General features: G+C 53.3%; 1 protein-coding gene and 1 long non-coding RNA gene across 4 annotated transcripts in view; one reads left to right on the top strand and one right to left on the bottom strand.

The window, feature by feature from the left end:
- Nucleotides 1-3,903: 3,903 nt before the first annotated feature.
- LOC127036981 (selenide, water dikinase 2-like) lies at nt 3,904-17,530 on the bottom strand. Of its 3 annotated transcripts, XM_050928268.1 has the most exons (9): nt 17,262-17,527; nt 16,431-16,534; nt 15,886-15,993; nt 13,525-13,679; nt 12,865-12,955; nt 12,510-12,609; nt 11,919-12,131; nt 6,377-6,536; nt 3,904-4,896 (listed from the first exon to the last, which is right to left on the bottom strand). In XM_050928268.1, the coding sequence occupies exons 1-9, from the start codon at nt 17,506-17,508 to the stop codon at nt 4,695-4,697; spliced, it is 1,380 nt and encodes a 459-aa protein (XP_050784225.1). In that variant the 5' UTR covers nt 17,509-17,527; the 3' UTR covers nt 3,904-4,694. The 3 variants fall into 3 exon arrangements, with proteins under 3 accessions (XP_050784225.1, XP_050784226.1, XP_050784227.1); XM_050928269.1 differs by lacking the exon at nt 15,886-15,993 and having other exon boundaries at nt 17,262-17,530; XM_050928270.1 differs by lacking the exons at nt 3,904-4,896; nt 6,377-6,536 and adding an exon at nt 10,326-11,255 and having other exon boundaries at nt 17,262-17,523.
- A 1,511-nt stretch (nt 17,531-19,041) lies between these two features.
- LOC127036367 (uncharacterized) overlaps nt 19,042-19,815 on the top strand; it is a 967-nt gene continuing 193 nt past the window's right edge. The window contains exons 1-3 of the long non-coding RNA XR_007770088.1: nt 19,042-19,187; nt 19,255-19,586; nt 19,746-19,815. The exon at nt 19,746-19,815 is cut by the window's right edge and continues 193 nt beyond it. This is a non-coding gene — a long non-coding RNA (uncharacterized LOC127036367). The remainder of the gene's footprint in view (nt 19,188-19,254; nt 19,587-19,745) is intronic.

The following is a 19,815-nucleotide window of genomic DNA, read 5'->3' as shown; positions in this document are numbered from 1 at the left end:
GCTGGCCCTGGCCCCCTTATTGTTTAAGCACCAGAGCAGGGCAGACAGTAGGGGGTCTGGGTCATTTGTGTCAATCCTTAGTCCACTACGATTCAAGTCTTGTGAAATAGTGAATAAGCTGCCACTATGCTCCATCTACACACACTGTTTGAGGCCTGAGTGGGAGTGCTGCCACCAGTTCTGGCAGAAAATTTCCAGTTTAATTGCTTTCTTTGAAAAGGTTACGAACACTGGTCACTTTTGGAAGTACTTTTTAAATTAACCTTAAAAAAGTAAAATTAGGAAGCTACCAACTGGTGGAGTCTTATGTCTAACACGTTTATAAACTAACAAACGATCCTATAGATTAGCCAAAAAAAAAAGTACTGCCTACACTGAGTATAGCCTCATGTTGCATGCTTGCAAGCTTATGGAGTTAGGTGAGTTCAGATAGAGGATATGTGGCTCACAAAAAAACAGTACTAAGCATCTTCTCATGCACAGCCTTTTTCAAGGCTCTTTGCCAGCTGCTTGCTTTGCAGCATTTATGTCTCATGCCCTAATGAAACCACACCTGGACTCCAAGCTTGGCAATTTGATTCTCCCTGGAGCAGCAAGTCTGGCCAGTGGCGGGGGTTTTCCCTCCCCTGCATGAGGGGCCCAGCCAGGCGGGGTGGGGGGCATTACATAATGGGAAATCAAGGCCACTTGGAGGGACTAGCTGACCATGGGTACATTGCAGACCAATCAGGAACCTTGCTTCACTTTGCTTGTGGCTCATTGGCTGAGGCGCCTGGGGCAGGAGCCCCGTGGGTGCTTCTATTAGCAGCCCCCTGCAGCCCAGGGCTGAGCCTTATCTGGTGTCACTCTGTGTTGTTGTCCATCCCCCTGCCCTCACTGGACCCTGACTGGAAGCACCTAGCACCCCCCGCACCCCTCCCAACATACAGTTTACATCGACCATCACAGGCACCCCCCCCAATTTCTGAAGCATAAAGAGTGTAAGTGAACCCCACCATAGCACTCCCCACCCCTCCCATAAGTGTCCTCCTCCTCTAAAGTGACAGAGCCACATTCTCTCCACCCCCCACTTTGGGGCCAGTCTCTCTCTCCAGTTGCAGTTATCGCTAGGGAGATTTAAATAAAAAGTCTGGTTTGTACGTTGATGTTTAAAAGCCAGGCCCATTCAGCAAAGCACATCACCATGCAAGTGGCCTCTGGGGTCACAGTGGCAGGGACCCTGCTGTTCCAATCTGATTAGGGGCATGGAATGGTTTCCATATGAGGAGAAAGAACAGGAGTACTTGTGGCACCTTAGCAACTGACAAATTTATTTGAGCCTAAAACTTTTGTGGGCTACAGCCCCCTTCAGCAGATGCACAGAATGGAACATATAGTGAGGAGCTATACACATACAGCGACATGAAAAGGTGGGAGTTGCCCAACCAACTAAGAAGCTAATTAATTAAGATGAACTGTTGTCAGCAGGAGAAAAAAAACTTTTGTAGTGATAATCAAGATAGCCCATTTAAGACAGTTTGACAAGAAGCTGTGAGGATACTTAACATGGGGAAACCGATTCAATGTGTGTAATGGCTCAGCCATTCCCAGTCTCCATTTAAGCCTGAATTGATTGTATCTAGTTTGCATATCAATTCAAGTTCAGCAGTTTCTTGTTGGAGTCTGTTTTTGAAGCTTTTCTGTTGCAAAACTGCCACCTTTAAATCTGTTACTGAACGGCCAGAGAGGCTGAAGTGTTCTACTGGTTTTTGAATGTTATGATTCCTGATGTCAGATGTGTGTCCATTTATTCTTTTGTGTAGAGACTGTCCGGTTTGGCCAGTGCACATGGCAGAGGGGCATTGCTGGCACATGATGGCATATATCACATTGGTAGATGTGCAGGTGAATGAGCCCCTGATGGTGTGGCTGATGTGATTAGGTCCTATGATGGTGTCACTTGAATAGATGTGTGGACAGAGTTGGCACCGGGCTTTGTTGCAAGGATAGGTTCCCAGATTAGTGTTTTCGTTCTGTGGTTGCTGGTGAGTATTTGCGCTGGAGAGGTTTTAGTTGGGGGCTAGTGGTGTTCTGTTATTTTCTTTGTTGGGCCTGTCTTGTAGTAGGTGACTTCTGGGTACTCCTCTGGCTCTGTCAATCTGTCTTTTCACTTCAGCAGGTGGGTACTGTAGTTTTAAGAATGCTTGATCGAGATCTTGTAGGTGTTTGTCTCTGTCTGAGGGATTGGAGCAAATACAGTTGTATCTTATAGCTTGGCTGTAGACAGTGGATTGTGTGGTGTGTCTTGGATGGAAGCTGGAGGCATGTAGGTAAGTGTAGCAGTCAGTAGGTTTCCGGCATAGGGTGGTGTTTATGTGACCATCGCTTATTATCACAGTAGTGTCAAGGAAATGGACCCCTTGTGTGGTTTGGTCTAGGCTGAGGTTGATGGTGGGATGGCAGTTGTTGAAATCATGGTGGAATTCCTCAAGGGCTTCTTTTCCATGGGTCCAGATGATGAAGATGTCATCAATGTAGCGCAAGTAGAGCAGGGGACGAGAGCTAAGGAAGCGTTGTTCTAAGTCAGTCCTCTACACCATCATTCCACACAAAAATGGACTACAAGTCGTCAGGAACATTATCCCCAATAATGTCACGGCAAACCTGATGGCTGAACTTTGCGACTCTGTCCTCACCCACAACTATTTCACATTTGAATACATACCTTCAAGTCAGTGGCACTGCTGTGGGTACCTGCATGGCCCCACAGTATGCCAACATTTTTATGGCTGACTTAGAACAACGCTTCCTTAGTTGTCGTCTAAAACCTCTCCAGCGCATCATCAAAGATCTACAACCTAACCTGAAAGATGATCCCTCTCACACATCTTGGGAGATAGACCTGTCCTCGCTTACAGACAGCCCCCCAACCTGAAGCAAATACTCACCAGCAACCACACACCACAGAACAAAAACACTAACCCAGGAACCTATCCTTGCAACAAAGCCCGGTGCCAACTCTGTCCACATATCTATTCAAGTGACACCTTCATAGGACCTAATCACATCAGCCACGCCATCAGGGGCTCATTCACCTGCACATCTACCAATGTGATACATGCCATCATGTGCCAGCAATGCCCCTCTGCCATGTGCATTGGCCAAACCGGACAGTCTCTACACAAAAGAATAAATGGATACACATCTGACATCAGGAATCATAACATTCAAAAACCAGTAGGAGAACACTTTAGCCTCTCTGGCCGTTCAGTAACAGATTTAAAGGTGGCAATTTTGCAACAGAAAAGCTTCAAAAACAGACTCCAACAAGACACTGCTGAACTTGATATGCAAACTAGATACAATCAATTTAGGCTTCAATGGAGACTGGGAATGGCTGAGCCATTACACACATTGAATCGGTTTCCCCATGTTAAGTACCCTCACAGCTTCTTGTCAAACTGTCTTAAATGGGCTATTTTGATTATCACTACAAAAGTTTTTTTTTCTCCTGCTGACAACAGTTCATCTTAATTAATTAGCCTCTTAGTTGGTTGGGCAACTCCCACCTTTTCATGTTCCCTATATGTATATATCTTCTCACTGTATGTTCCATTCTTGTATGTTCCATTCTATGCATCCGATGAAGTAGGCTGTAGCCCACGAAAGCTTATGCTCAAATAAATCTGTCAGTCTCTAAGGTGCCACAAGTACTCCTGTTCTTTTTGCGGATACAGACTAACATGGCTGCTACTCTGAAACCTTTCATATGAGGAGAGAATAAGAGGACTTGGACTTTTCAGCTTGGAAAAGAGATGACTAAGGGGGGTTATGGTAGAGCTCTATAAAAGCATGATGGTGTGGAGAAAGTGAATAAGGAAGTGTTATTTACCCCTCATGACACAAGAACTAGGGGGAACAACATTAAATTAACAGCAGGTTTAAAAGAAAAGGAAGTATTTCTTTACACAACCCCCAGTCAACCTGTGGAACGCTTTGTCAGAGGATGTTGTGAAGGCCAAGACTTATAACGGTTCAAAAAAGAACTAGAAAAATTCATGGAGGATAGGTCCATCAATGGCTATTAGCCAGGACAAGCAGGGATTGTGTCCCTAGCCTCTGTTTGCCAGAAGCGAGGAATGGGCGATGGGATGGATCAGTTGATTTCCTGTTCTGTTCACTCCCTCTGGGGCCCTTGGCATTGGCTGTCAGAAGCCAGGATACTGGGCTAGATGGACCTTTGGTCTGACCCACTATGGCCATTCTTATGCCAAACCAGGGTGACACCAACACATGGAGGCAGGGGGAACCGAGATCAGGCTACAGGCTAAATTGGACTTAACAGGATTACACAGAGGGACTCAAAAGCAAAATACAGCCCCCATTCAGAACAGCTGCAGCACTAAGGCCTTCCCATGGGGCAGCAGGATGTGCTCTGCTGGTGTGGTGATTCCAACTCCTCCAGCACATTCAGGTGCATCGTCACTGGCTCCCTTTTAGGGCCTTTTACCACCTGTTGCATTGTCCCAGCAGTGTGAAGAACTGACTGCAAGGAACAGCGCACTATTTTCTTACAGATGTGTGAGAGAGGGGGATTTTTGCTTCTTTTTTAACACACTCTCCACCAGCTGAGTGCAGCTTCCCCTCTCTACAGACAGGAGGATGGGAGGGGTCTGATGGTATCTCAGCGCCAGGAGGCCAATACCGTTGCTATCTCACAGTGCACCATTGTGACCACTCTGAACAGCAATCTGAACTTGGATGCACTGGCCAGGTAGACAGGAAAAGCCCCGCGAACTTTTGAATTTCATTTCCTGTTTGCCCAGCGTGGAGCGCCGATCAGCACAGGTGACCATGCAGTCCCAAATCCAAAAAGAGCTCCAGCATGGACCATACAGGAGATACTGGATCTGATTGCTGTATGGGGAGACAAATGTGTTCATTCAGAGCTCCGTTCCAGAAGATGAAATGCCAAAGCATTTGAAAAAAAATCTCCAGGCTATGATAGACAGAGGCCACAGCAGGGACTCAACACAGTGCTGCATGACAAGTGCAACGGAAAGCCAAAGAATCAAATGGACGCTCATGGAGGGAGGGAAGGGGGACTGAGGACTCGAGCTATCCCCCAGTTTCCACAGTTTCTGAAAAGCATTTGCATTCTTGGCTGAACTCCCAATGCCTGAAGGGTCAAAAACATTGTCGCGGGTGGTTCAGGGTATGTGTCGTCAATTTACCCCCCTCCCCCTCCCCGTGAAAGAAAAGGGAAAAAATCGTTTCTCGCCTTTTTTCAATGTCACCGTATGTCTACTGGATGCTGCTGGTAGATGGGGTGCTGCAGCATTAAACAGCAGCATCCCCTCCCCTCCCCAATGGCAGACAGTGGAATAGGACTGATAACTGTCGTCGTCATCCCATGAGTGCTCCTGGCTGGCCTTGCTGAGGTCGGGCAGGGGCGCCTGGGAAAAAATGGGAATGACTCCTGGTCATTCCCTTCTTTAAGCTTTGTCTCCTGGAGATTCAGTCCTGGCTGGAATACCATAGTAGCTGGAGGCTGCGCTCCTCTCCCCTCCACCTTTTAATGAGTAATGGAGATTCAGTCCTGCCTGGACTATCATAGCAGCTGGAGGCTGCCTCCCCCTCATTTTATGTCACTAAAAAGTCAGTGTTATTCATGCATTCTTTATTACTTCATCACAGAAATGGGGGGATAACTGCCACGGTAGCCCAGGAAGGGTGTGGGAGGAGGGAAGCAATGGGTGGGGTTGTTGCAGGGGCACCCCTAGAATGGCATGCAGCTCATCATTTCTGCGGGATGTCTGTGGCTCTGACCCGGAGTGGCTGTGCTCTCTAGTTCTTTAGCAGGCTTGCCCCATATTCTAGGCAGGACTGACTATTTTTAGACAAAACATAAAGAAGGGAATGACCTGGGGAGTCATTCCCATTTTTGTCCATGCGCCCCCAGCCGACCTCAGCAAGGCCAGCCAGGAGCACCCATGACAGCAGACGGTAAAATAGGACAGGTAACTGTCATCGCCAATTTCCAAAGCAGCAGACGGCGCAATAGGGCTGGAAATCGTCTCTGGTACCTTGCAAAGGCAAATGAATGCTGCTGTGTAGCACTGCAGTACCGCGTCTGTCAGCAGCATCCAGTACACATATGGTGAGAGTGAAAAAAGGCTAAACGGGCTCCATGGTTGCCGTGCTATGGCATCTGCTAGGGCAATCCAGGGAAAAAGGGTGCGAAATGATTGTCTGCCGTTGCTTTCACGGAGGAAGGATTGAGTGACAACATTTACCCAGAATCACCCGCGACACTGTTTTTGCCCCATCATGCATTGGGATCTCAACCCTGAATTCCAATGGGCGGGAGACACTGCAGGAACTATGGGATACCTACCCACAGTGCAACGCTCTGGAAATCGACGCTAGCCTTGGTACATGGACGCACACCACTGAATTAATGTGCTTAGTGTGGCCATGTGCACTCGACTTTATATAAGCTGTTTCCAAATACCGGTTTCTGTAAAATCGGAGTAATCTCGTAGTGCAGACATACCCTAAGTGGAAACAAAAGTTTGTTAACAGATGCATTGGGGGAGGGAAGGGTGAGAAAGGCAGCATTTTGGTACCAACGCTTCTCTATTCCAGCATCAAAGATCAAAAATTCCCCCACAGCAGAGTACAGCCCTAGCAAGAATGCTCTACCAGGGATGGCAGCAGCATCGCAACCCTCTGAGATGGCATCTCCAGCTAAGGTGCATTATGGAGCACAAACATGTGAGAGTCCACTTTTGAGTGCCAGTTTGTGATGGGCCAGCATTGATGCCACAACCTGCAACAAGAACGAGTTAAAAGGAGATCAGGGTGCAAGAACAACATTTCGAGCAAGATCAGGGCCACGCTGCTGGCAGAATTACAGGAGCACATAGAGCCCCTGTTAGAGGGCTGTCTCTTCACCTTCCCACTTCCCTGGTTCTTGTCATGCAGACAGCAAGGGGCAAAACACCAGAAGCCTGAAGCACAGACAATGCGATGTTTATTGGGGTTAGTTTCCAAGCAAGCATATTCCAAAGCCCTTCACACCAGTTGGGCTTATCTCTATATGCCGACAGTCTGTTCCCCAGTGTTCCCTTGCCTGTGTCCCTGTTCCTGATTCCCTTCCTCCCACACCCCTTAGCAAACAGGATTTCAATTTCCCTTTCCACTTCCTGTCTGACTCCAGTTTATATAGTAGTAATCTCAGCTATAGATTAACCAATCATTTTCCTGAAATCTAGCTAACCAATCCTAACATATTGTAACAGAATTCTCTAACCAACTATATCCCATTACCCTAATTAACTTACACCTAGCAAAATTAATTATACATCAGACAAACAATTAGAGAACCAGACAGATTAACAATAGAAAAGTGGGGGCCATAAAGATAAAACATACAGAAATGAGGGTTTCACAACCACAGCCACTGAGAAGTGATTTCTTGCCAGACAGGATGCTGTCAAACTAAGTTTTCTTTAATCATGTTTATCTGGTGATGACAGGCACTATCAGGACAGGATTGTATTTCTAACTGCCCAATACCACCTTATTTCAATATGACTGGTTTGAGATGTGACCCTAGGCTTCCCAGCTTATGGCTGCCCCTGCTGCTTAGCCAAAGGCCTTAGCCTAAGAACAAGGCCTCAGACTATCCTAGTGAGAGACGGCCCATACACAAGTGAACTGTGATTTTGTTTTATATCTTTATAACTAGCTAAGTGATAAAAATACACAAGTTCTTAAAGTATAGGCCTTTACAGGTAGGCCTGCATATCTATATTCTAACAGCCCCACTATTAAGTTTATGTTAATAGCATTGTGGTAGCACCCAGCAATCCCAACTAAGCTGAGGGTGCCCCATCAGAGAGTGCACACCAGGAACAGATAGCTGAGCTAATATTATGTAGAATTCTATGACAGTCTCCTCTTTTCCCTGCACCTTAGCTCAGCTGAAAACTCTACAAGGAGCGTTAAGACCAAACTCTGGCCTTTGGCTCCACAGAGTCACATTCAGGGCCAGTGTGTGTAAAACATGAATTGCTGGTGTCACTAATTCCCAGCCAGTTTCAAAGACAGAGCCCCTTTAGTAAACAAACAATACACACAGCAAACACCCTCAACAGCATTTGGAACATTTATAGATAATATGTTTACTACCTATTAGGTAATGACAGTGCTGCTGTTCCCCATAAAGACTGCCCCACTTTGTTGCTATTATGCACAGTCCAATGCACGACTTCAGCAAACCATTTTCATTTCTATACCTCAGCCCTTGCATATGAACACATCCCATCTGCTGAACTTCTCACTCTGCAGCCTGCCCTGAAGTGCAGCACGGGTCCCAGGAAGCTCCAGAGCTGGAGAAGAATAGCAGTGTCTCTGCGCTTTTCCAAACCCTTCCAAGCCTTGTCCGCAAGCAGTCTGGGATCCTCATGACTAGCAGTGCTCCAGCTTCAGGTTAGCAACTGCATGATCTGCTCAGGTGCTGGTGAGAGGGGAAATCTGTAGCCTATATCCAAAGTGGTGCAGGCTCTGGGACCAGGATATAACACCCCCCATTGCCTGGGTGCTGTCCTCTCTCCACACACCCCACTAGGGCAGATGAGGTCTGACAAACCCTGCCCTCACTCGACTCAGCTCAGTGTAATTAGCTCCCTGCTTTAAACTAGGACAGTGTCTTGGTCTAAGTCCCACAGGCTCTGTAGCCTCTAGGGCTGCCAGCTCTCCCTCCAGATCCATAGGACACACTTGCCTATTGTGTGCATTCGCCAGCAGTACAGCTGCAATAGCACTTCCCTGCATCCAAAATGATCTAGGTGCTGGGACCAGCCCACACAGCAATCACCCACATCAACTGTCTGCAGAGTCCACAGTGCTGGCTTTAATACCCAGGCATGTAACCTTCCCCATGCTCTGACTGGCTCAACTCGGAGGGTGAATGAGTGAGGCCTGCAAGACTACATGCCCTTAATGGAAACTTCCTGTGGAGCTTCAGAAACAACTCCCAAGAATCTCCACTGACTGTCATGCCCTATTTCTGGGTGTTTCTTGGCTGTCGGATGAGTCTTCACGCCCTCCCCAACTGCGACTGGGCCCCTTTACACAGTATGGATTATAGCAGCACAAGGATAGCTGAGCTCAGAATCACATTTTGCCAGGCACTGCACAGTCCTTGACCCAAATAGCTCAATTTGAATAGACACAAGGTGAGAAGGGGAAACAGGCACAGAGCAGGCAATGGACTTGACTGTGATCTCATACCAGCTGAGTGGCAGATGTGGGAACCGAACTCCTCCTCCCCTCTAACCCACCAGATCCCCCTCCCCTTCCAGAGCAAGGGAGAGAACCCAGGAGTCCTGGTTCCCAGCTCCCACAGCCCAGTGGCTCTCAACCTTTTTTCATTTGCAGACCCTTAAAACATTTTCAATGGAGGTGCGGAAACCCCAGGGGTCCACAGAGCATAGGTTGAGAACCACTGCACTAGACCCCACTCCCTTCCCAGAGCCGTGAATAGAACCCAGGAGTCCAGGCTGAATTCAGGCAGAACCAGAGGCCACTATGGGAGAACACTAGGGTAATTTCTTCTCACAGTTCCAGCAGCACCAACCTCCCTCACAGACACCAGGTGGCATCACCACCTGGCCCAAACAGACCATCCAACTATCCCCACCCCCTGCCCTCCCTGATCCTCATGGCTATGCCATACCCCTGGGTTCAGTGATCATTTGAGGGGTTTCCTCTCTCCTCTCCTCCAGCCCTTTCCCATTAACCATTTTGCAAAGTGCACTGGAAAGGCAAAAACAAGGAGTACCCCCAAAAGTCATGTGGTGGCTCCAAGCCCTCCTCATCTTTCGCATTCCTAGCTGGCCTGGTCACACCCGACCCAACCCACCCCCCCAGCCCACGCACTGCACGCTCCCACCTTTGCACACGCATGGCCCTTGGACATTCTCACCTGCACTGTGTTTACCTAGCTGTATGACCTTGTATTAAAATACATTGTTTGAATGGCCCCCGCTTACCAAGCTAGGGCCAGATCATTCTTTATGGCTGCCCTCTCCTCATTGACCACTCCACCAATCTTTGCATCATCTGCAAACGTTAGCAGCAGTGATTCTACAGCAACTACGATACTGGATACATCTATTGGCTGACATTCAGCCCCCACCCTTCCTGCACCATCCCATCCCACTCTGATCGTGCCAGTTCTGAAGTGGCTTTGTTGCAGGCCCTCTGCACAGTATCTCTTTGAACTGAGGTGCAGTGTGTGTCAAGCCCCTTCCCTGCAGATTGACCACCACAGCACATATAGAAATTGGTATTTATTGAATCAATCACCAGGAATTTACAACCCAAGAAGCAATCCACCTGGCTGAGCTCGTGCCCTGCCCTCTGGGGGTCCTCGACTCCTCCTAGCCCCAGGGTGGGTTTAAGGGGAAGAGCTTCATTAAAGAGAGAAAGGGCATATGCCCAGCCACATGGCTTATACCAACCCTCCCAGCCTTTACACCAGCTGCTCAGTCTGAACAAAGGCTGGAGGAGCCTGAGAGCTTGTCAAAATATTCCAATAAATAATTCCAGATAGAAATTACCTGCTGCTCTGCATTATCTGCATTTATCCTTAATAAATAACTAATTTATTTCATCTGCAGGAATCAATTAGCCATGTTAACCCCCTGAATCAGTTTGTGGAGGAGGCTGCATCGCGTGACACTCAGCTCAGGCAGTCTGGAAGGGCCTCGCCTCAGCCACCCTGACCTTGGGAAGGGGAGCCGTTTGATCATGGTGCTTCTCTGAGTTGGGGAGAAAGATCAGCACCTGCTGCGCCGTGAGAAGAGCACAGATCTCAAGGGAAGGATGGTATAGCGCACTCCTGCCGTAAGTGCAGAGGACTGGACTAGATGTCCTATGATTCTGTGATTCCCATTCCCAAAGCCAAGACACCCAGCCAGCCCTGCGTCTGCGGGCAGAGGCCTATAGTGTCCAAAGGAAGGAGGGTCTGCCATCTCACGAGGCTGCTTCAGGGCTGGTGCTTGAGTTGTTGTCCTGGGGGGAGGCCGTGGCGCCCCGGGGCGTCACTTCGATGATGCGCGGCTTATCAATGATGCGCGCAGTCTGGTTCCCCTTCTCCACAATGCCGATGATCCAGGCCTGGTGCCCCTCCCCATATTTGGGAGACTTGATTTCAGCACAGAAGCGGGCAGCCTGTTCCCGGGGCAAGCAGATTAGCAGCCCCCCTGCAAAGAGGGACAGGGCTACTCAGTGCCCATTGGGGGTGGGGGGGGGGAGGGGTGTCAATTCGCTCTCAAGCCTCACTGCCACGTTGACAGTCAGCAGCAGTCGTGGGGGGAGGGTTGCTACTGGCTCCCCAAACCTTCTGCCATGGGGCCAATCTGAGCAGCTCAGAAAGGGATGAAAGCTCTTCATGCCACCAGAGTCCTGCTGCCCAGCCACTAGCTAGAGTCGGTGCATATGCAGTGGCTTGGGCTGACGTGGGGATTATTGTCTCCCTTTGCCCCAGGCAGGGACTGCAAGGCAGGATGACTAAGGCCCGACAGCCAGCCCAGGAGGGTGGAGTCGATAAATATTGGAACAAGAGGATATCAGATTCCGCTCTGCCAGGTTAACCCAGTGAGTCTCTCCCTCCTGTCGCACCAGGCCCCACCATTCTGGTCAACATCTGTCTCACACGAGGCCCCAGTGCCAATCCCATGTTGCCTTGCCCAGCTTCATCCGAGAGACATCAAGCTTCTGAGCCACAAACCGTCCCAGCTACTTCCCCTGAAATCCCCAGGGAACCGGCTAGGCCTGATGATGAGAGACAGCCATCCCCACCCACCTGTGGGGAGGTGAATTAGGAGGCAACCTCTAATTCAGATGACCCTGGCTCCCCATCCTACCTGATGTCTCTGGGGACGTCCCCTGCAGCAGCCCGAAACGATTCCCGCAGGCCTTGCTGATGGCAGCCATCTTGGCGATGATGGGCAAGTTGTGGATGACAAAAGAGACCTCGCTGCGCTGCTGCTTGGCCAGGTTTTGTGCGTGGCCCAAGATCCCAAAGCCCGTGATGTCGGTGGCAGCGTGAGCGTTGAAAGTGTGCATCAAACTGGCAGCTGTGGCAGGGAGAGGAGAGGCACTTACGGGCCGGTCGGGGAGGAGCTAACTCCATGACAAAGGGGTGGATTCCAAAAGGGACTTTATGCACCTCTCACAGCCAGGGCTTCGTCTCTTTCTCTTTTGGGAGATTAATGTCAGGAGAGGAGGGGTGCTCCCCTGAAGGCTCCCTGCCAAGCACAGATCTTAGTTTAACCTGCTGCTTAGTTTAACCTCTGAGCTCACAAGCCAAGAGGCTGTGGGTGCTCCCTGACTACTAGCTCCAGACAGTGAGACAGGAAGCAGGTCCTATTGCCACAAGCCCAGTCAGGCTACTGCTGGGAGCTGCAAAACAGAGCAGCCCATGCTCCTCGACAACTACATGTCCAGATGCCTACCTGTCCTGTTCAGCATGGCCATACTGAACATGGCTTCCTGGTAGGCCAGCTCCACATCCTCTTTGGACACCACCAGCTTAATCTTATTCCACCTCTCCGGCTGGAAAAGAAACAGGAGAGGATAAGAGGCACCCAGGCCTGCCTCCCCGCCACCCCCAGGGGCTCAGTCTCCTCCAAACAGTACGAAGGTCCCAAAACAAGGCCTGTTGCCCATCTTGTGGATGTTCTATCGCCTGGGCCCCAGGATATTTGGGAGCTCTCCCATAGAAGCTCCTCAATCTTGACTCCCTCGCCTCCCCTGACTGCAGGGTGTGCAAGCATAACAGGGCAACAATAAGAGCAGGCGAATACGTACATTATCCAGCCACTGATGAGCGTTGACAGCCACCTGCGTGCCCAGGGGCTTGGTCAGCACCAGCACATCTCCGGGAACTGCACTGTCTGGCCTGAAATGGATACACTCATGAACTGTGCGCACCCTGGTGAGTCATTCCTGGCTATGCCCGCCAGCCACTGCTTCTACCAATACGAACTGTGGAGCGTGGCTTTTCCATGCTGACCTAAGAACTCTCAAAGGCCGTATTCCAGGTGACTAACGAATACTATCTGTTTTGAAACAGCCTCCCTGCATCACTACTCACTGACTGCATTGCTCCCCAAAGGCACAGAAATCTCTCCAGGAGACTGAACTAAAGTGGACTCACTGCAAGAGACAAGAGAGCTGGAACCTGAAAACCCAGACTGAGTTGGAGAGCTGCCGCACTCATCCTTGTAAAACATATGGTCCCTTGGGGTCTGATTCCAGGGAACTGCATAGTGGCTAGCACGCAGCCCAGACCATGAAAGTCTGGGACCCCTGTATACTTCCTCCCTCCTGCTGCTCCCGCCACTCCAGGAGCTGTGCATGCCTCAGGCCATCCTGCCCACCTGGGCCTTCTGGAACTTGGGTTGCCTCTTGCCCTTTAACCCTGGTACTAGCTGTGCAGTCGTTCGGGCCTCACTGCTCCTCACTCACATGATGAATTCGTTGGGCTGGCACACCACAGTAGCAACGCCCCCGACGATGATCCAGGGATTCAACACAGTCTGCCCGCCTGTCACTGACGTCCCGCCGTCCTCCGCCGCATCCCGGAAGCCTTTGATGATCAGTGGCATAATCTTTTCACGCTCCTGGGGGGCGAGAACACAGGTCAGGAAACAGCTGGTGGGCTGGCTACTGGCAGCTCAGGGAACCTGTATGCAAAGACGGCAGGGTGTGCCTTAGGGAAGCCAGGGCTGAGAGGCACCAGCAGGGAGACAGTAGCTGGGGTGTCACAAGCTGTCAACCTCCATCCCAAAACCCACTGGCCTTCAGCATTTATAATAGTGTTAAATATATTAAAAAGTGTGTTTAATTTCTTAGGGAGTTCGTACTCAGAGGCTTGCGATGTGATGGGGTCGCCGGTAAAAAAAGTTTGAGATCCACTGGTCTAGGGGCACAGAGTACCAAGCCCCTGGGGCACTGACTGTTGACAGCTGGTCACTGACATGATGACCAGAGGGGAAATTAAAGTTATTTGCTTTACTGCTCAGTATAACAAGAGCCTCCCCACTGAGCTGTGCCAAGTACTGGGGATGAGAGAGAGAAACACTATAGTGTGGTCCACATCACGCAGACTCTTTCCTTTGATTAATTCCCCCAACACTTTGTTAATGCCAAGTCCAAGCTGCCCAGCGCTGCCGGCTACAGCTTCTGAAACCCAGAAAATACAAAAGGTACATGGTACTCCAACACAATCTTAAGTCCCCCCAGAGCTGGCAATAGCCACAGGGAACGGTTCAAATAAGCGAGGGAGCCATAATAGGCAGACACTAAAAACCCGCCACTGTTCATGCTGTGTTCCAAATTTGAATTTAAGCATTTCCCTGCACTCCACTTCCGATCCTGTGAGAGACATAGCTGTACTGAGTGGTGGGCAAATCAGCTGGAGCAAGTTGGCAGAGCTGTCACCATGCTATGAGAACAGCTGCACATGAACTTTTGAGGAATGCCTCAGTTCAGTGCTGAATTCTGCAGGCTGTCAGGAGAGGTGCATGAGACTGTTCTCTTCCTCCCATCCCATAGGGATGATCAGCCCGGGGGCATATGCTACTGTGACCTCCAGGGCTTAGTGAGGGGTAGGTGAAATCAATGTCTCAGATGGAATCCTCGCTGTAGGAGTGAAGGGGTGGCAGCAAAGAGCAAATCTGGGATTGTTTGGGTGGAACAGTCTCTGCCTCTCAGCATAAGGCAAGGCAGGCGGTGCCTGTTCAGTACACTTGACCTAAACGTGAGCTTTGTCCTAGCAAAGAGTTGGTGTTGGGCTTTAGCCTGCTGAAATCGCGTGCTCTGAGATATCTAGAGCGCCAGTATGTGTGTTCTTGGCATGCCGTGGCACAGTACAGTTAAGGCTGTGTTGTGAGGGTGGCCTGTACCTTCACTTTCCACTTCTGGGATTTCAGTTTAGCCAATCTCTATGTTTTGGAAGGGCATGAGACACCACTGGGCAACCGTAGCTGTGCATTAACGAACTGTTGGGGGCAGTTAATTCCCCCCCCTTTTTTTTTAAATTATTTCGCAGCATGCCCACTTAGTTGTCCTGCTCTACCCTTTCACTGCCTGCATGACAGTCCCTTCACTACCCCGGTTCTGTCTCACCTCCTAAGTCTCCGTCTGTCCCATGCAGCCTTGTTCTCTCTCCTCAGCCCTCTTCTCCACAGAGAAGTAGAGAAGACCCACAGGTTGGAGAGTTGAATAACAAAAGCAGGACCAGTGCAGGGACTAGCACAAAGTCAGTGGGGAGTCTGAACCCCACTCAAAGGTCTCAGGCAAAAGTACACGGACACAAGTGTCAGCCTTGGACTGACAGAGACAGGAGATGCTGCCCAGTTACACCACTAAGATGCCAGGAAATGCCCTGTAGTCCACCAGGAAGCTTCCTACCTGGGTAACTGGGAAAGGCAGATGGAGGGAGAGCCCGAGTCTGGACCAGACCAATGAGAAGGCTCAGCCCCTGCCTTCCCCAGCACTAGGGTATTTCAGGGGCCCCAGATGGAAAGTCAGGGTTCTGGAAGGAGGACACGGACCTCCCCTACCATTTCCCTGGATTGTAACTCAGTGCCTGGAAATCTCAGTTGCACTTTACAGAGCAAAGGAGCAATTAGGCTGCCAGCTCTGGGGCAGCAGCTGCTTCACTTTCTATAAACCTGCGGTACTTCCACCTCTCCTGTCACGGAACATCCAATATAGCCCCACACCAGCAGTGCAGGGACACGCTGAGCTCACCCATACCAGCTGTGAAGGTCAATGACTAGAGCCCATAGGTAGACCCTTCTCCCCAACATCCCATCCCCTCACCTCATCTGTCATTTTCTGGCTGACACTCAGCAGCATCAGCATGTTGTCGCATTCGGTGATGCCCATGGCATAGAGATCACTCAGCACATTGGCACAGGCGATGCGGCCCTGGAACACAGGGGTGCGAGGGTCACCCATAGGGCCTACCTTCCATGCCTCAGGCTCTGAGCACAGGAACACATGTGCCACTTCTCCACCCCCAACGGGGCCCCATCCCACATCCTGTGTGCTGTAAGTCTGAGAGTCCATACCCAATTCTCCTGGGCTCTGAGACTCAAGGTGCACGCCTCTCTGGGCCCATCTCCTGCCCTGTGGGCTCTGCACCACAGAGTGTTTCCCCTACAGGGAGCCTATTTCCCATGCTCTGGGTCAGAGAATATCCCCTACCCACCCTCTCATGGGCTCTGAGCTCACTAGCACATCCCTTATGGCGATGGCATGCCCACAACAGTTGCCTTCCACCAGCCATCACAAAGCATGGTCTCTGGCTCTGGCATTACTTGCTCCCTTCCCCTGCCCACTCTGGAACCCACCCCTGCTCGTACCATCATGTAGGGATCCTCAACCAGTGGGTAGAAGAAGTCTGTGGTCTGTACAAGGGAGAGACCCCCATGCCTGAGCGGAATGACACAGGAGTCCAGCCCTATGCCTATGAGCAGGAAATGGAAACTTTCACATCAGCATCGGCCCTCCAGCCCCCCAAGCCTACCCACAGTCCCCATTCCCCAAAGACGTCCCAACACCTGGAGCCTTTATCCCTGCACTGCCATAGGCCCCATGGCCAATTCAACCCCCTTCTACCTCTCCTACCCCACTCATTGTTTGCAACCATCCAAAACCACTGCCACCTTGAATCCCTCTAAGCCAGGGGTTCTCAAACTGGGGTTGGGACCCCTCAGGGGGTCAGAAGGGTCACGAGCTGTCAGCCTCCACCCCAAACCCCGCTTTGCCTCCAGCATTTATAATGGTCTTAAATATATAAAAATGTGTTTTTAATTTGGGGGGGGGGGGGTTTCCGCACTCAGAAGCTTGCTATGTGAAAGGGGTCACCAGGACAAAAGTTTAAGAACCACTGCTCTAAGCTGCCACCTCAACCTCCTCCCACAACCCTTATCCCTCAACTCCCAGACCCAACCACCCCGTCTCTACGACCCTCAGCCCAGACCTCCCCCACAGCCCCAAACCCCTCCCTATTGATGCCTCTCAACAGCCCCTTTTTCCCTCACCCGCAGCTCCGCTGCACTGTCACTGCCCCGTGCCTGCAGACCCCCCACCGCCCCCAGCTGTCGCAGCAATTTCGCTCCCCCAGCCCCCGCAATGCGACAGGCCCCCCGAGCCCCCACTAGCCACAGCCCCTGTGTCCCCCCCGCGCTCACCCAGCGAGGGCCCCCCGGGCTCGGGCCCCCCCTCCGCCCCGGCCGCCGCCAGCCCCGCGCGCGGCCCCCCCAGTCCCGCCAGGAGCCTGAGCAGCGTCTCCTGCGGGACTTTGCAGCCTCAGCCGCGCAGCTCCCCGAAGCCCGTGAGCCGCCAGCCCGGGGCCAGGCCCAGCGCCTCGGGCTCGAAGGGCCGGTAGCCAGGCGGGCCGATGCCCGGGGCCGAGGGGGAGCTGGACAGCGCCGCCATCTTGGAGCGCAGGAGAGCGGGAGGAAGGCGGCTCCCGCGAGAGCTGGGCGGGGCTTGGCGAGAACGAGAAAATCCCGCGAGATGTGGCGGATCCCGCGAGAGACGTGGAAAGCTGGCAGGAGAAAATTAAATACCGCGGAGATCACGAGGGTGAGAAGTGGGGGGCAGCGGGCGATTGACAAATACCAGCAACACCCCCCCCCGGCCGGTCCCGGCGAGACCCCCAGGCCGGTCCTGGCCCCAGCGACACCCCCCCGGCCGGTCCCGGCGAGACCCTGGCCCCAGCGACACCCCCAGGCCGGTCCCAGCGACACCCCCAGGCCGGTCCTGGCCCCAGCGACAGCCCCAGACTGGTCCCGGTGAGACCCCCAGGCCGGTCCTGGCCCCAGCAACACCCCCAGGCCGGCCACAGCAACACCCCCAGGCCGGTTCTGGCAAGATCCCGGTCCCAACAAAACCCCCAGGCTGGTCCCAGTGAGACCCCCAGGCTGGTCCTGGCCCCAGCGACACCCCCAGGCCGGCCACAGCGACACCCCCAGGCTGGTTCCGGCGAGACCCCGGCCCCAACAACACCCCCAGGCCGGCCCTGGCGAGACCCTGGTCCCAACAACACCCCCAGGCTGGTCCTGGGCCCAGCGAGACCCCCAGGCCGGTCCCAGCGAGACCCTGGTCCCAACAACACCCCCAGGCCGGTCCTGGCCCCAGCGACACCCCCAGGCCGGTCCCAGCGAGACCCTGGTCCCAACAACACCCCCAGGCCGGTCCTGCCCCCAGCAACACCCCCAGGCCAGTCCCGGCGACACCCCAGGCCGGTTCTGGCCCCAGCGACACCCCCAGGCCGGTTCTGGCCCCAGCGACACCCCCAGGCCGGTTCCGGCGAGACCCCGGTCCCAACAACACCCCCAGGCCGGTCCTGGCCCCAGCGACACCCCCAGGCCGGTCCCAGCGAGACCCTGGTCCCAACAACACCCCCAGGCTGGTCCTGGCGAGACCCCGGTCCCAGCGACACCCCCAGGCCGGCCACAGCGACACCCCCAGGCTGGTTCCGGCGAGACCCCGGTCCCAACAACACCCCCAGGCCGGCCCTGGCGAGACCCTGGTCCCAACAACACCCCCAGGCTGGTCCTGGGCCCAACGAGACACCCAGGCCGGCCCTGGCGAGACCCCCAGGCCGGTCCTGGCCCCAGCAACACCCCCAGGCCAGTCCCGGCGAGACCCCCAGGCCGGTCCTGGCGAGACCCTGGCCCTAGCGACACCCCCAGGCCGGTTCTGGCCCCAGCGACACCCCCAGGCCGGTTCCGGCGAGACCCCGGTCCCAACAACACCCCCAGGCCGGTCTTGGCCCCAGCGACACCCCCAGGCCGGTCCCAGCGAGACCCTGGTCCCAACAACACCCCCAGGCTGGTCCTGGCGAGACCCCGGTCCCAGCGACACCCCCAGGCCGGTCCCGGCGAGACCCTAGTCCCAGCAACACCCCCAGACCATTCCCGGCCCCAGCGACACCCCCAGGCTGGTCCCGGCAAGACCCCAGCCACAGCCCCATCAACACCCGCAGATCGGTCCTGGTGAGACCCCGGCCCCAGCAACACCCCCAGACCGGTCCCAGTGAGACCCGGGTCCCAGCAACACCCCCAGACCGGTCCCAGCCCCAGCAACATCCTCAGACTGGTCCCAGCGTGGTCCTGGTCCCAGCAACACCCCTAGACCGGTCCATCTCAGCAACATCCCCAGACTGGTCCCAGCGAGACCCTGGTCCCACAACACCCCCAGACCAGTCCAGGTGGGACCCCGGCCCCAGCGACACCCTCAGACTGGTCCCAGTGTGACCCCGGTCCCAGCAACACCCCCAGATTGGTACCGGTCTCAGCAACATCCCCAGACCTCTCCCGGTGAGACCCCGGACCAGGTCCCAGCAACATCTCTAGTCCGGTCCCAGCGAGACCCTGGTCCCAGCAACACCCTCAGACTGATCCCGGCCCCAGCAACATCCCCAGACTGGTCCCAGTGTGACCTTGGTCCCAGCCACACCCCCAGACCGGTCCCAGCGAGACCCCGGTCCCAGCAACACCCCCAGACCAGTCCCAGCAACACCCACAGACTGGTCCTGATGAGACCCCAGACTGGTCCCTGCAACACCCCCAGACCAATCCCGGCGAAACCGCGGTCCCAACAACACCCCCAGACCGGTCCCAGTGAGATCCCAGTCCCAGCAACACCCGCAGACTGGTCCCAGCGAGACCCCAGTCCTAGCAACACCCCCAGACTGGTCCCAGTGAGACCCCAGACTGGTCCCCGCAACACCCCCAG

Source organism: Gopherus flavomarginatus, chromosome 18, assembly GCF_025201925.1.
Source record: "Gopherus flavomarginatus isolate rGopFla2 chromosome 18, rGopFla2.mat.asm, whole genome shotgun sequence".
Lineage (NCBI taxonomy): Eukaryota > Metazoa > Chordata > Testudines > Testudinidae > Gopherus > Gopherus flavomarginatus.
Note: the sequence above shows the minus strand (reverse complement) of the source record. Positions and strands in the feature narration are given on the sequence as shown.